This window comes from Capsella rubella, unplaced genomic scaffold (assembly GCF_000375325.1).
Source record: "Capsella rubella cultivar Monte Gargano unplaced genomic scaffold, Caprub1_0 scaffold_7, whole genome shotgun sequence".
In the NCBI taxonomy this organism is placed as follows: Eukaryota; Viridiplantae; Streptophyta; class Magnoliopsida; order Brassicales; family Brassicaceae; genus Capsella; species Capsella rubella.
The window spans coordinates 7,629,540-7,642,262 of record NW_006238917.1 but is presented as its reverse complement, the minus strand read 5'-3'; the positions used below and the strand labels follow the sequence as shown (position 1 = coordinate 7,642,262).

At 35.7% G+C, this 12,723-nt stretch overlaps 3 protein-coding genes across 3 annotated transcripts in view; 2 read left to right on the top strand and 1 right to left on the bottom strand.

Annotated features, from left to right (window-relative positions):
- LOC17879819 (cationic amino acid transporter 1) overlaps window positions 1-3,773 on the top strand; it is a 6,334-nt gene extending 2,561 nt beyond the window's left edge. The window contains exons 2-3 of the mRNA XM_006285075.2: window positions 2,065-2,727; window positions 2,856-3,773. Coding sequence (XP_006285137.2) covers window positions 2,065-2,727; window positions 2,856-3,580 — 1,388 coding nt within the window. The 3' untranslated portion in view covers window positions 3,581-3,773. The remainder of the gene's footprint in view (window positions 1-2,064; window positions 2,728-2,855) is intronic.
- A 2,181-nt stretch (window positions 3,774-5,954) lies between these two features.
- LOC17877495 lies at window positions 5,955-7,027 on the bottom strand. The gene has a single exon (XM_006284371.2). It carries the CDS (start codon window positions 6,897-6,899, stop codon window positions 6,159-6,161), a length of 741 nt encoding a protein of 246 aa, XP_006284433.1. The 5' UTR covers window positions 6,900-7,027; the 3' UTR covers window positions 5,955-6,158.
- Window positions 7,028-7,136: 109 nt separating this feature from the next.
- Window positions 7,137-12,574, top strand: LOC17878086 (dolichyl-diphosphooligosaccharide--protein glycosyltransferase subunit 2). Its single transcript, XM_006283180.2, has 20 exons — window positions 7,137-7,238; window positions 7,346-7,493; window positions 7,664-7,856; window positions 7,958-8,047; window positions 8,284-8,346; window positions 8,551-8,620; window positions 8,748-8,812; window positions 9,168-9,222; window positions 9,323-9,444; window positions 9,528-9,643; window positions 9,933-10,002; window positions 10,498-10,602; window positions 10,708-10,797; window positions 10,880-11,028; window positions 11,199-11,310; window positions 11,386-11,469; window positions 11,612-11,692; window positions 11,778-12,002; window positions 12,088-12,210; window positions 12,308-12,574. The coding sequence occupies exons 2-20, from the start codon at window positions 7,348-7,350 to the stop codon at window positions 12,422-12,424; spliced, it is 2,076 nt and encodes a 691-aa protein (XP_006283242.1). The 5' UTR covers window positions 7,137-7,238; window positions 7,346-7,347; the 3' UTR covers window positions 12,425-12,574.
- Window positions 12,575-12,723: the final 149 nt, after the last annotated feature.

The window sequence follows — 12,723 nt, the reverse complement described above, 5'->3', positions numbered from 1 at the left end:
GAATCCAAACTGATAAATAACTTTGTTTAATTGTAAAACCTAAATCTCACTCCTCTTTAATAAACCCAAACCGATAAATAATCTCGTCTAATTATAAAATCTAAACTATAATGCAGATTTATAAACTCAACATATAACCCTTATAATTGTAAAACCTACAATTGGCAAAACCAAAAATTAGGTTAATAGTTGAAAGAGAATTTTTGAGAAATACCCCTTTTATTATACCCCTTTTAGTGTACCCCTTTTTAAAAATACACAAATTTCTATCCATTTTAAAAATATCCCTTTTCAAATATGAAAAATTGTAAACTTGTATATAGTTTATAAGGTACATCTAGAACATCATTAATATTGGGAGACTCAATACAAATATTTATAAAGTCTTAAAAAGGTTCTAAACGGCATTTATAAGACTTTTATAAGGTTTTTATAAGGTTTAAAAAGCTTTTATATGTTTTTAAATAATTTTTAAAACGTTTTGAAAAGGTATTTATTTGGTATTTAAATTTACACACATTGAAAGATAATTTGTGGCTAAATATATAAGCTTTCACATTTTTTTATATTATAAATATCATTTTTTTTTACTTTTTAATTATCAAAAATACCCTTTTCCATACCACTTTTTAAAAATACTCCTATTTCAAACTTTATAAAAAAAACCACTTTAAATGTTGAAATTTATCCAAATATGTGTGAAAACTTATAAATATACACACAAATTATATATGTTTAAATTTTTATATATTTTTCATAAATAGCGTAAAATAACTTATAAATACCTTTTAAAAACCTTATAAATATACACACAAATTATATATGTTTAAATTTTTATATATTTTCATAAATAGCGTAAAATAACTTATAAATACCTTTTAAAAACCTTATAAACCCTTTTGAAAACCACTTAAAAACCTTATAAAACTTGTAAAAACGATTTAAAACCTTTTAAAACATTATAAAATATTTGTATCAAATTTCCAAGTAGTAGTTATTATATAGAAATACCTTATAAACCATATAAAACTTTATAATTTTTCATATTTAAACATGGATATTTTTGAAAATGGATAGATAAAAGAGGTGTTTTTGAAAATGGGTACACCAAAAGGGGTATTTCTCAAAAAAAATTATTTAATTTTTTTATAATTATTTTCTTAATGTTGTTTAAAAATTCTATTTGTATCGTAATATTAACAAAATTAGATATAACATGTTGCGACATCTTATGTTTTTACTTGACACTTATCATGATCACGTGAGTTAGTAAATTTAAAAATCAAGTTTCGACATATAATCTCGTTTAATTGTTAAACTTAAACCATAATTTTAATTTATAAAGATAAACCATAATTCTTATTTATCATTTATATGCCCAAACCAACAAATAACCTGATTTAATTGTAAAATTAAAGTTTAAACCTTAATCTTCGTCTGTAAACAAAAACCGCCATATATTCTTGTTAATTATAAATTTTAAATCTCTATCTTATTAATAAACCAAATTGACATAACTGAAATTAGGTTATTTGCTTAATTTTATTAATAATTTTTAATATATAATTCTTTATAATATTTATTTTATATATTTCCTTTTTCGATAGGGTTAATAATATTTCTATTTTATCCAAATATTAACAAAATTAGTTACGCCATGTGTCAACATCTTATCGTTTATAATTGACATGTGTCACGATCTTGTTAATGGCTGATTTTGAAAACCAAGGTTTATATAATAAGTATTTATTTTATATATTTCCTTTTTCGATAGGGTTAATAATATTTCTATTTTATCCAAATATTAACAAAATTAGTTACGCCACGTGTCAACATCTTATCGTTTATAATTGACATGTGTCACGATCTTTTTAATGGCTGATTTTGAAAACCAAGGTTTATATAATAAGATATATATATATTTTTTTTTCTTTACGGGTCTTATGATTAACCAAAAATATAATAAGTAAATTTAACCATCAAGGTTGTGAATTCATTTTTTTTTAAGTATGTAACTACTGATGACGTTACATGACCATTATCGTCAAATCTATGTATGTTTAGGCGGTTCTTTCGCCTACTTAAGAGTGGAGCTAGGCGACTTCATGGCCTTCATTGCCGCCGGAAACATAATCCTCGAATACGTAGTCGGCGGAGCTGCCGTGGCTCGATCATGGACCTCTTACTTCGCCACTCTTTTAAACCATAAACCTGACGACTTCCGCATCGTAGCTCACCGTCTTGGTGAAGACTATAGCCATTTAGATCCAATCGCCGTCGGCGTTTGTGCCATCATTTGCGTTCTAGCAGTCCTTGGCACAAAAGGTTCATCAAGATTCAACTACATCGCTTCTATAATCCACATGGTCGTAATTCTCTTTGTTGTCATCGCCGGTTTTACCAAAGCCGACGTGAAAAACTACCAAGATTTCACTCCGTATGGTGTTAGAGGAGTGTTTAAATCCGCAGCTGTTCTTTTCTTTGCCTATATCGGATTCGATGCGGTTTCCACTATGGCTGAGGAGACCAAGAATCCGGGGAGAGATATTCCTATTGGTCTTGTCGGATCGATGGTGGTTACTACGGTTTGTTATTGTCTCATGGCGGTTGCGTTGTGTCTTATGCAACCGTATAGCCAGATTGATCCGGATGCGCCATTCTCGGTTGCCTTTTCGGACGTTGGATGGGATTGGGCTAAGTACATTGTCGCGTTTGGTGCCCTTAAAGGTATATTTGCATTTGCTTTTGTACATGTTTATGTTTACTTCACTTAATGAAACTCACAACACTAAGCATTTTAAGCAAAAAAAATCTTGGTTTTTGCCACATCCAAACTAAATCTTTAAAATGTGTAGGTATGACGACGGTTTTGTTAGTTGGAGCCATTGGTCAAGCTAGGTACATGACGCACATAGCTCGGACCCATATGATGCCTCCATGGCTAGCTCAAGTCAACGCGAAGACCGGAACACCAATTAACGCTACCGTAGTGATGCTCTCCGCGACAGCTCTCATCGCATTCTTCACGAAGCTGAAAATTTTAGCGGATCTCTTGTCTGTTTCCACACTTTTCATCTTCATGGTCGTCGCTGTGGCTCTTCTCGTCAGAAGATATTACGTCACGGGAGAAACATCGTCCAGTGACCGTAACAAGTTTCTAGTGTTCTTAGGTTTGATTCTAGCGTCCTCGACAGCGACTGCTTTATATTGGGCCTTGGAAGAAGATGGTTGGATTGGGTATTGCATAACGGTTCCGATATGGTTCTTATCCACAGTTGGGATGAAATTTCTTGTACCGCAAGCTAGGGCTCCGAAAGTTTGGGGTGTTCCTTTGGTCCCGTGGTTGCCTTCTGCTTCCATTGCTATTAATATCTTTCTTCTTGGTTCGATCGATAGTAAATCTTTCATTAGGTTTGCAATCTGGACAGGTATATTGCTTATATATTACGTCTTGTTTGGGTTGCATGCAACGTATGATACAGCAAAGGCCACGTTGAAGGAGAAGAATCAGAAGATTATGTTGCAGAAAGTTGAGGAAGGTGGTGTTGTTGCTGATAAATCCACAACTTTAGATCCCTAGCTAGTTACGTTGGTTTTAACTTTCAATCTACGTTAACTTTCATGTTTTAGTATTTGTCAGATTCTTGTTTGCTTAATTAGGGTTCTCTGATGCATCCACATTGATAAATTTCATCAGTGTTTTTGGATCGTTAAATATAAAAGAATTACAGAAAAGAGATATGGGTATGTTAAAACATATATAGTTGTGTTTCCAGGTCCTAGAGACATTCAAATCCCCATTCTTAATTAGGATGTGTAAAATAAAGATGAGCAAGTAGCTAGTACAGTACTTGAAACAAAAAATTAACTATTTTATAACAATACACATAAGAGTCCCTATACTGTATATAAGATCAGCATTGTTAAAAAAAACATGGAAGTTAAAAAGCATGGGATAGTGCACATAAGAGTCCCTATACTGTATCTCTACAGTTAAATGCAGGAAGTTAAAAAAGCATGGGATAGTGCACACATTGAAGAAGCAACTAGTGATACAGATTCTTGCTCTGGCTTTCTGTAAAAATAACTTTTAAATCCAAGGACACCTCAATCAAAAAGAAAGGCTAATGAGACAGGAAAATATAATATCAAAGGGAGACAACATGAAGTGCAAAGAGGAAGATAAAGCTGGATGATGAAACAAACTAGGTTCCTAAGTCTAGTCATTTGATCTTTCGAGTTTCTGACTCAAATCTTGAGTGCTGCTGTTCTATCAGTAATGATGAGTTTTTGTCCGGATCAGATAATGGAAGCATTGCACTTTGGTCAATATTAAAAAGGAAACCAGTGCCAGTGTTTATTGTTAAGAATGCTCACCCTGTGATAGCTGATGATGGTTCTGTTAGCAGTACATCCGCATGTTCTTGGGTCAGTTCAGTCGTGATCTTGTTGCATCGGCAGCTGGTAATGGTTGTGTGCGTTTATGGGGTGTTGAAAGTGAATTCAGAGCAATACAACCTTTATACGAGCTTCCACTTGTAAGTTTGTTTTCGTAGTTTGGCTCTTATTGCTATTTGTGTGATGCATCTGAATTCAATGACATCCAATGCTTATGATCTTTTTGCAGCCTGGATTTGTCAACTCTTTGGCTTTTGCAAAATCTGGTCAGTTTCTGATCGCTGGAGCTGGACAGGTACTCAGTTTCCTCTGATCAGACATATATCTATTTGCTGTGTGAATGCCAATCTTAATTGTTGTGTTTGGCAATATTGTAGGAACCGAGGCTTGGAAGATGTGGATGTATAAAACCTGCGCAGAACGGTGTTGCAATACATCCAAGGCATTCATGAAGGGTCTCGCCTTATATTGATTTTTCTGTTAGAACTCAAGTTATATAGAGGTACTACAACTAGTACAATTTTTCTGACATTGAAGAGAAGAAAAGAGAACATGTAGAGGCTCTGATTAAACAAAGTCTCATTCATTCCTATGGATTCTCCTTCTTTATGCTTACAAGTCTAGCTGGTGTGTTACAGTCTTGTTGGATTGATTAAACAACTACTACAGTCTGACTTTAACTCATAGAGGAACCTTGTTTTTGTGGCATTCCTATAGAATACTAGAACTTTTAAAATTTGTGATTCATGAACATAAATTTGACTATTTTACCAAAGATTCGGATTAAATATCTCTAGAAAATAGCTACTGGACTAAGTAAAACAATGCAGCCGAGAGGTTATCAGATGAATTCTACCACTAGCCAGGCCTGGATTCTCTCAAGACTAAACCGACTTCTGCGGCTTTTGAACTATGATGTTCCTTGGAAAATCATGGTCTTGCAGCTTAGGATCCTTCCCATACCGGGTAGGAAGCTGCAGAATATGAATTTGGAGAGCTTCAAGCAAATAGCCAAAAACAATGCATTTGAATGACGAAGCAAAAGCAGAGGCAGGACATCATCTCCTACAAAACGCTCTGCAGAAATTCGGTTATACATTCATCATACTATAATTATATACCATGGATCTGGAGTTGTTCATTTGCTAATCACTATTTAGGAGTATGATTTTGGAGTCTGGACACCAAGTTTGAGGCTCTGAGCTCATGACCCCTAACTTTACAATTTGATCACATGACCCAGCGGCCTTTACAACAATCAATCAGTAGACATCCTAAATGTTTGTAAACCCAAGAGACTGAATGAGGCAACAGAGACAAAAGAGTGATCCAACCGAGGCATGTAGATTTGGGTCTTATTAAGCCTGTTTTGTGTCACTTTGTCTTGATCCTGTTTGCATATTCCTACTATCAAATCAACATTTTCCAGTAATCTGTGTATGTACACAGTCAAAGCTTCTAACAAGGGGATGATTCCATTTACATCCTAGACAACTTCACCATTCAGAAGCCGGTATGATATAACTTAGTCTCAAACAGACGAAAGTAGAAAAGTATTAGATTTTCAATATTCAATATTATTTCAGGTAAGGAGAAGCACAACATAGAGGGGTAATTGCCATATGACCAATATTATTTCAGGTAGACAAACGTCTCAAGTTGTTTCCTTTGATCGAAATCCAATCAACACAACTCATCTCCAACACACAAAAAAAAAAACGAGTGAAAACTAACAGCAAAAAGACAAATTCCTCTTACCATCATCTCAGCTTCTCTTTACCTGAGCTCTTCTTAGCTGCATTCATAATCTTCTCCAGATACCCTTCAATAGGCGGAGTAAGCGTAGCCATACCTCGATTCGCCGGAAACGGAGTTAAATCACGCTCTAAAGCAGCCTTCTTCAAATTCTCCGGCAATGCCTCAATTGCAGCCTTTCTCAACTTCAACAAATTAGTCTCGGCCACACGTCTCGCCCTATGCTCTCTCATAAGCACTCTACTATACTCCTTAGCAAGTCTCTTCCCATCCTCCACCGTCACCTTATACTTGGGCAACTCATCTTCCGTAAAAATCCCTAACGAAATGTAATCTAATCCCGGAGTCCCAATCCTCATCGGCTCAGTAGTAACTCCCATAGTAAAAGGTCCACCTTTCTTCTGAATCTCAATCTCTCGTTGCCTATCCTTACTGATCAAGCCTAGCTTCTCTCGTTTCGCCTCTCGTTCAATATCCTTGGGTCTCAGGTAACGAACAGGGCAAGGAGCGTTTAGGCATTGATCGTATAGCTTCTGCTTCTCATCAGAGATTCTTCCTTTTCCCTTAACCGCTTCCTCACCACCTCCTCCGCCGCCTCCTTTCCTGATTGTGAGTTTGTTGCGCTTCAGTGGTTGGCCTGTCTTCAGCTTAGCTTTTCCTTTAGGGGTTCCACTAGCGTAGCATTTCTGAATAAGATCGTAACACACTAGCTCAATTCTAGGTTTTAGTCTCGCAAATCGGATCATTCTGTGATTCTGATCTCCTCGGAGCTCTCCGTTTGAACGAAAATGGTGGATACACTATTACACTTTAAAGGTTTAGGGTTCTGTGATACGACGCCGTTCAGGACCTAAAACCACAATGTCACTGGAGTGCAAATTAAGCTGAAGGCGAGGGTAAACGGGTCATTTCAGTTACTGTCATCAAACTCACACTCGTTTTTTAGCCTTTTCTCTGGTTTCGTTCTCTGGTTCAAAAGCTATAGATCGCTCCTACGCTTTCCTCAAACCTCAGTCTCCGTTGACTACTGAGACTCGTCGACCTCTGATCCGCTTCTTGGCCTTGTACGGATCTACTTCCGATCTGTAAGAAGCTTACATCTTCGTTTGTATTTTTTTGGATCCATCCGTCGTAGATGCGTAATTTTGGATTTTGATGAGTTTATCTGTTTTTTCTGGGTTTTCGTATGCAGTGATGATGGCTGGAAGTGGTTTACGCTTTCTGGTTCTGATACTCGTCGTTGCAATTTGCGGTGCTGCTTCTGTTTTCCAGCCGATCTCAGACTCTCACCGATCTGCGGCTGTGGATGTCTTCGTACCAGTCGATGGATCCTACAAAAGGTTAGTTTCTCTATATAATTTAGTTAGCATTGTTTTGATTTATGTTTTTAATCATATATCACTGATTACAACTTGGTTGCTCGTTGAAGTTCATGAATTGTTTTGTGTGTAGTATATGATTTTTTTTTTGTGTGTAGCTATCTAAAATTTTGAATTTTTTCTTAAATCAGCTTGGAGGAGGCTTATGAAGCATTGAAGACTTTGGAGCTTCTTGGAATTGATAAAAAGTCTGATCTTAGCTCCGCCACTTGTGAGAATGTGGTTAAAGTTCTAGGATCCTCTTCTTCCACTCTAAAGGATGCATTCTACGCTTTAAGCGTTAATGGGATTCTAAAATGTAAAACTGGTGAAGCTGTTCTTAAGGTAAACAATTGTCTCCCACTCAGTACAACAAAGTCTTTTACCTTTAAGTGGTTAAAGACTTAAAAGTAAGTTCATTTATTTTTTCGTCTTCCTCTTTGAAGGATATTGTTTCTCAACTTCAAGCTGGTGTTAAAGGTGCAAAGTCATTGCTTGACTTCTACTATTCTGTCAGAGGCTTGGTTCTTGTTAAGGTAAATACCAATTAGACTTTTGATGTACTTCTTTAGTGGGATTGAGTATTTTTTTCCAAACAGTACTCCTAAGAGATTTTTGTTAGTCTTTGGCTCATTATTTGGAAGTATATAAATAGTTATGCAGAAGGTACTAGTGATCGTGATAGTTTTGTTTGATTCAACTCAATAGCTTTGGCTTTCTGCTTCTCCTTATTAATGGCTACAGGTTTAACATTGCCTTTCCGTATATACAGGAGCAATTTTCTGGAACTGATTTAAGTCTTGGAGATGCCGAAGCCATTTTCCGTTCCATCAAGGTTTGAAAATTTCTAGCTCACCTTCTATTTTGTTGTTGTTAGACTATCAGATATTACATTCTAGACTGTCTTTTTGAACTATTAATTATAGACTCTGGTAAAAGTGTATATATTTTTGACATTTACTGAAAGTCAGTTACTATATTATTCTGAGTTAGACAGTTTTCCGAGTAATATTTTACTGATATTTTGAGTTTTTGTCAGACTCTAAGCCAGACTGATGGACGATGGCGCTACAGCTCCAACAATGCTGAATCAAGCACCTTTGCTGCTGGTAAGTAGTACATATTGGACCTTTTGATTATACATATCTTCCTTTTTTGCTTCAGCTTGTTCACTTCTTTTGCTCGATAGTTATTTTTTTTTTCATTCTTCTCAACATAAGATTTTGTTTTCCTCAGGCTTAGCCTTCGAAACGCTTGCTGGAGTGATTTCATTAGCACCTTCTGAGATTGATCAATCATTGGTAAGTGAGATCTTTGATCCACTATAGTATTGATTTCTTGAGAATATATTTTGATGAGACGTCACAACAGTATCCTGGTCTAGTGTTGATCTACTTTTGGACTGGAAGTCTTTTAGTAACTAAAATAAAGAATTGTATTCTGATAATTATAAATTCCAAGTCGTAGCTTCAGGGAATTGTGTTCTACAATTTTGTTTTGATAGTTATAAAGAATCGTGTTTTGATAATTATGCATGTCTACCTGACTTCTTATTTGATTATGCTGGTGGTTTCTTTCTTGCTATTTGATCTGGTAGTTTGGGTGATTTATCTCGGTTATGTGATGATATATTCATTCATGTTTGTCATCTTGTAGATCCAGACATTGAAGACAGGTATCCAGAAGCTCTTTGACAGTATCCAAAAATATGGTACGTAGACTTGTTATCTTATGTATATGGCTATAAGCATTTTTGCTCTATTTGGTTTTGCATTTGTGGGTTTTGATTATTTTTCTTTTCGGCCTTTTAGACGATGGTACATTTTATTTCGATGAGAAGTCTGTCGATGCAACCCAAGGCCCGATCTCAACTACTGCATCAGTAATTAGAGGGCTTACGTCATTTGCAGCATCAGAATCCTCAGAATTGAACGTATGTAATACTCATATTTCTGTGTATCGTATTCTGCCATATGTGTTGATAATTCACCTTCACGTTCTCATTCACTCATGCAGCTTCCAGGTGATAAGATAGTTGGTCTTGCCAAATTCTTACTTGGTGTTGGAATTCCTGGTGATGCCAAGGACTTCTTCAACCAAATAGATGCACTAGCTTGTTTGGAAGACAACAGGTAGTGCTACTTATATGCCATATTATGCATTTGCTTTAGAGTTGATTTCACTTTTCAGTAACCTTGAATTTGGTGACGGAGACATAGATTTACAATGATTAATTGTTACTTCCGTTACATATGTCAAAATATTTTGAAGGTCTTAAAATACTCCATCCTAGATTTTTAACAAAATGAATACTGTAGAATGATATGTGTAGGGATGAATAGAAGTTTAAAAGTGTGAACACTTCTACATCATCATTCTATGGAACACTAATATGTTTTTGGCCATTCTCTATCATTTCAGGTTTTCTGTTCCACTAATCTTGTCTCTTCCATCTACTGTCATTTCATTGACAAAGAAAGAGCCGTTGAAGGTACCTAATCATAAACTTGCATCAAGATGTGACTGGCAATTTCGATGTTCTTTTTCTCTCTCTGTAATCTTTTTCTTTTTGCCGTTTGGGTTCATACAACTCTCTTCAGAGTTCTGGGTGCTGTACTATTAGTAGGATAGTCTTACTTTGGACTTTTTGGCTTTGTTTACGTGCCCCTGTTGATTAGTGGTAGTTTTAGTTGAGACAATCTTAATTTAGATTTACTGGCTATGGTTACGTGTCCCTGCTGATTAGTGGTACTTTTAGTAGTGAACGACTTAACTTTAGATTTTTAGTAGTGAAAAGTTTTAACTTTGGATTTTCTGGCTATAACTGTTGGATTAGCTGATATTTGGTTTAGAGATTACTCAATCTCATAGCATTGCCTTAGTGGAGATCTCTCATTTATTTGATGATGACTCATTTTAGTTGACCCTTCATCCATTACGTGTTTTTGTATATTATTTTAATATTTTAACCTATATCTGATACTAGGTTAAAGTTAGCACTGTACTCGGTTCTAAGGCACCAGCTCTTAGTGTGAAGCTCGCACAAGCTCTAAGTTCTAGATCAAAAGATTCTTCTGTAATTAACAGCCAGGTAAAATAATGTACCTTCTCTGACTGTTTGAGCTTGCAGTTGTAAATGTTCTGTATTCTCTGTGTTGGTCTGGTTTACATGTTTCCATGACATTTTGCGGTACAGGAGCTTAAGTTTGACGCTGACAGTGCAACATACTTCCTGGATTCTTTTCCCAAAAACTTTGATGTTGGAAAGTATACATTTGTATTTGAGGTATTCCTCTTGTTAGTATATGTTTACCCAAAGACTTCATATAAACGTATGTTAATAACATGATAAGCTTCGTCTTCTGCAGATTATGTTAGATGATTCAGCAAATGAAAAAGTATACATAACCGAGGCTCAAACAAAAGTGCCTATAGCCGCCACAGGAGTTATTAGCATCGAGAATGCAGAAATTGCGGTACTTGACAGTGACATTGGGAGCGTTGAGTCTCAGAAAAAGTATGTCACCTATATTGTTGTTAATAAACTTCCTTTTTCGCCTGATGTGATTGATTGCTTAATCATTATTCTTAGGAAATGTGTACCATTTGTTAGTTGCAAAATATATATTTTTCATAGTTTTTCTTGTGCTTCAATTTGTTTCTTGGTTCTCTTTGCAAAATTTGCAGGCTAGATTTAACTAAAGATGGAGCGGTATCATTATTAGCAAACCACCTCCAAAAGCTACGCCTGTCATTCCAGTTAACTACTCCACTTGGCCATGTATTTAAGCCACACCAGGTTTGTTCATTCCTGATTCCGCTTTATTAATGGTTTTGTGCTGTTCGCTTTCTTGACTTGCTTATTTCCATGCAGGCATTTTTCAAGCTAAAACATGAGTCACAGGTCGAGCATATCTTTCTCGTGAAAACTTCTGCAAAGAAGTCTGAATTAGTTCTAGTTAAGTTTCTAATACTACATTATGAATTTCTTTTGCCGAAAAATTCTTTGACTTGTCTTTATTCTTTTTCTTTGTCTCTACTTATCTTCAGTTTTTACGCCCAATAACAATATTAATGATTAATGTTATTTTTTTTTCCAGGATTTTCTTGGATTGGTTGAGAAGCTCTACTACCTTTCTGGTAAATATGAGATCCAACTAACCATTGGAGATAGTTCAATGGTAAGTACTGTTCTTTCAGATCCAATGCCAGTTGATTTATGTTTCAGAAATTTGAACAATGTTATTTTCTTTTCTCTTTTTCCAGGAGAACTCTTTATTGAGTAATATTGGGCATATTGAACTTGACCTACCAGAGCGTCCAGAGAAGGCGCCTCGTCCTCCTGTGCAATCTACTGAGCCTTACTCAAGATATGGACCAAAAGCTGAAATATCACACATCTTTAGAATTCCTGAAAAGCTTCCTGCAAAGCAGCTCTCACTAGTTTTCTTGGGTCTTATAGTCCTCCCATTCATTGGTTTCCTGATTGGGGTCAGTATCCCTTTGCTTGTAAATAGTATCGCAAAGAATATCATCACAGCTGTTTCATTACTTATAAAATACTTTTCTGTTTCAGCTTATGCGGTTGGGAGTGAACATAAAGAGCTTCCCATCATCGGCTGGTTCTGCAATACCCGCTTTACTTTTCCATGGCGGAATTGCAGCTGTTCTGCTTCTCTATGTGCTTTTCTGGTGGAAGGCAAGTCTCCATAACCCCCCGATTCTTGTTTACACTATAAGCACCATTGTATCAAAAGTGCTCATCACAGTTTGTTTTCTTTTGTTTCATTCTACAGTTGGATCTGTTCACGACTCTAAAGGGAGTTTCATTGTTGGGAGTGTTTCTGTTGTTCGTGGGACACAGAACACTCTCGCAGCTCGCAGCAGCATCGAACAAGTTGAAATCTGCTTGAAGAATACACTATGACGGATCTTCTTTTTTGGTTTCTGCGTTTTCAGTTTTGTAGTATTACTACTTATAGATTATGGTGATTAAGAGACATTCCAAAACTTAACTCTCTCAGTTTTAGTCTTAAAAGAGTTATCAAGAGTCTCCTGCCGTAGCCTTTTCGTTGAACCAAATCAATTAAGATAATTATTAGCTCGTTATTAGATCAAACAAGTTTATCAACACTTTCTCACTTTTTTTTTTTTTTGGACAAACACTTTCTCACTTTTAAGATGAAAAATTATAAGTATAACAAAAGTATAA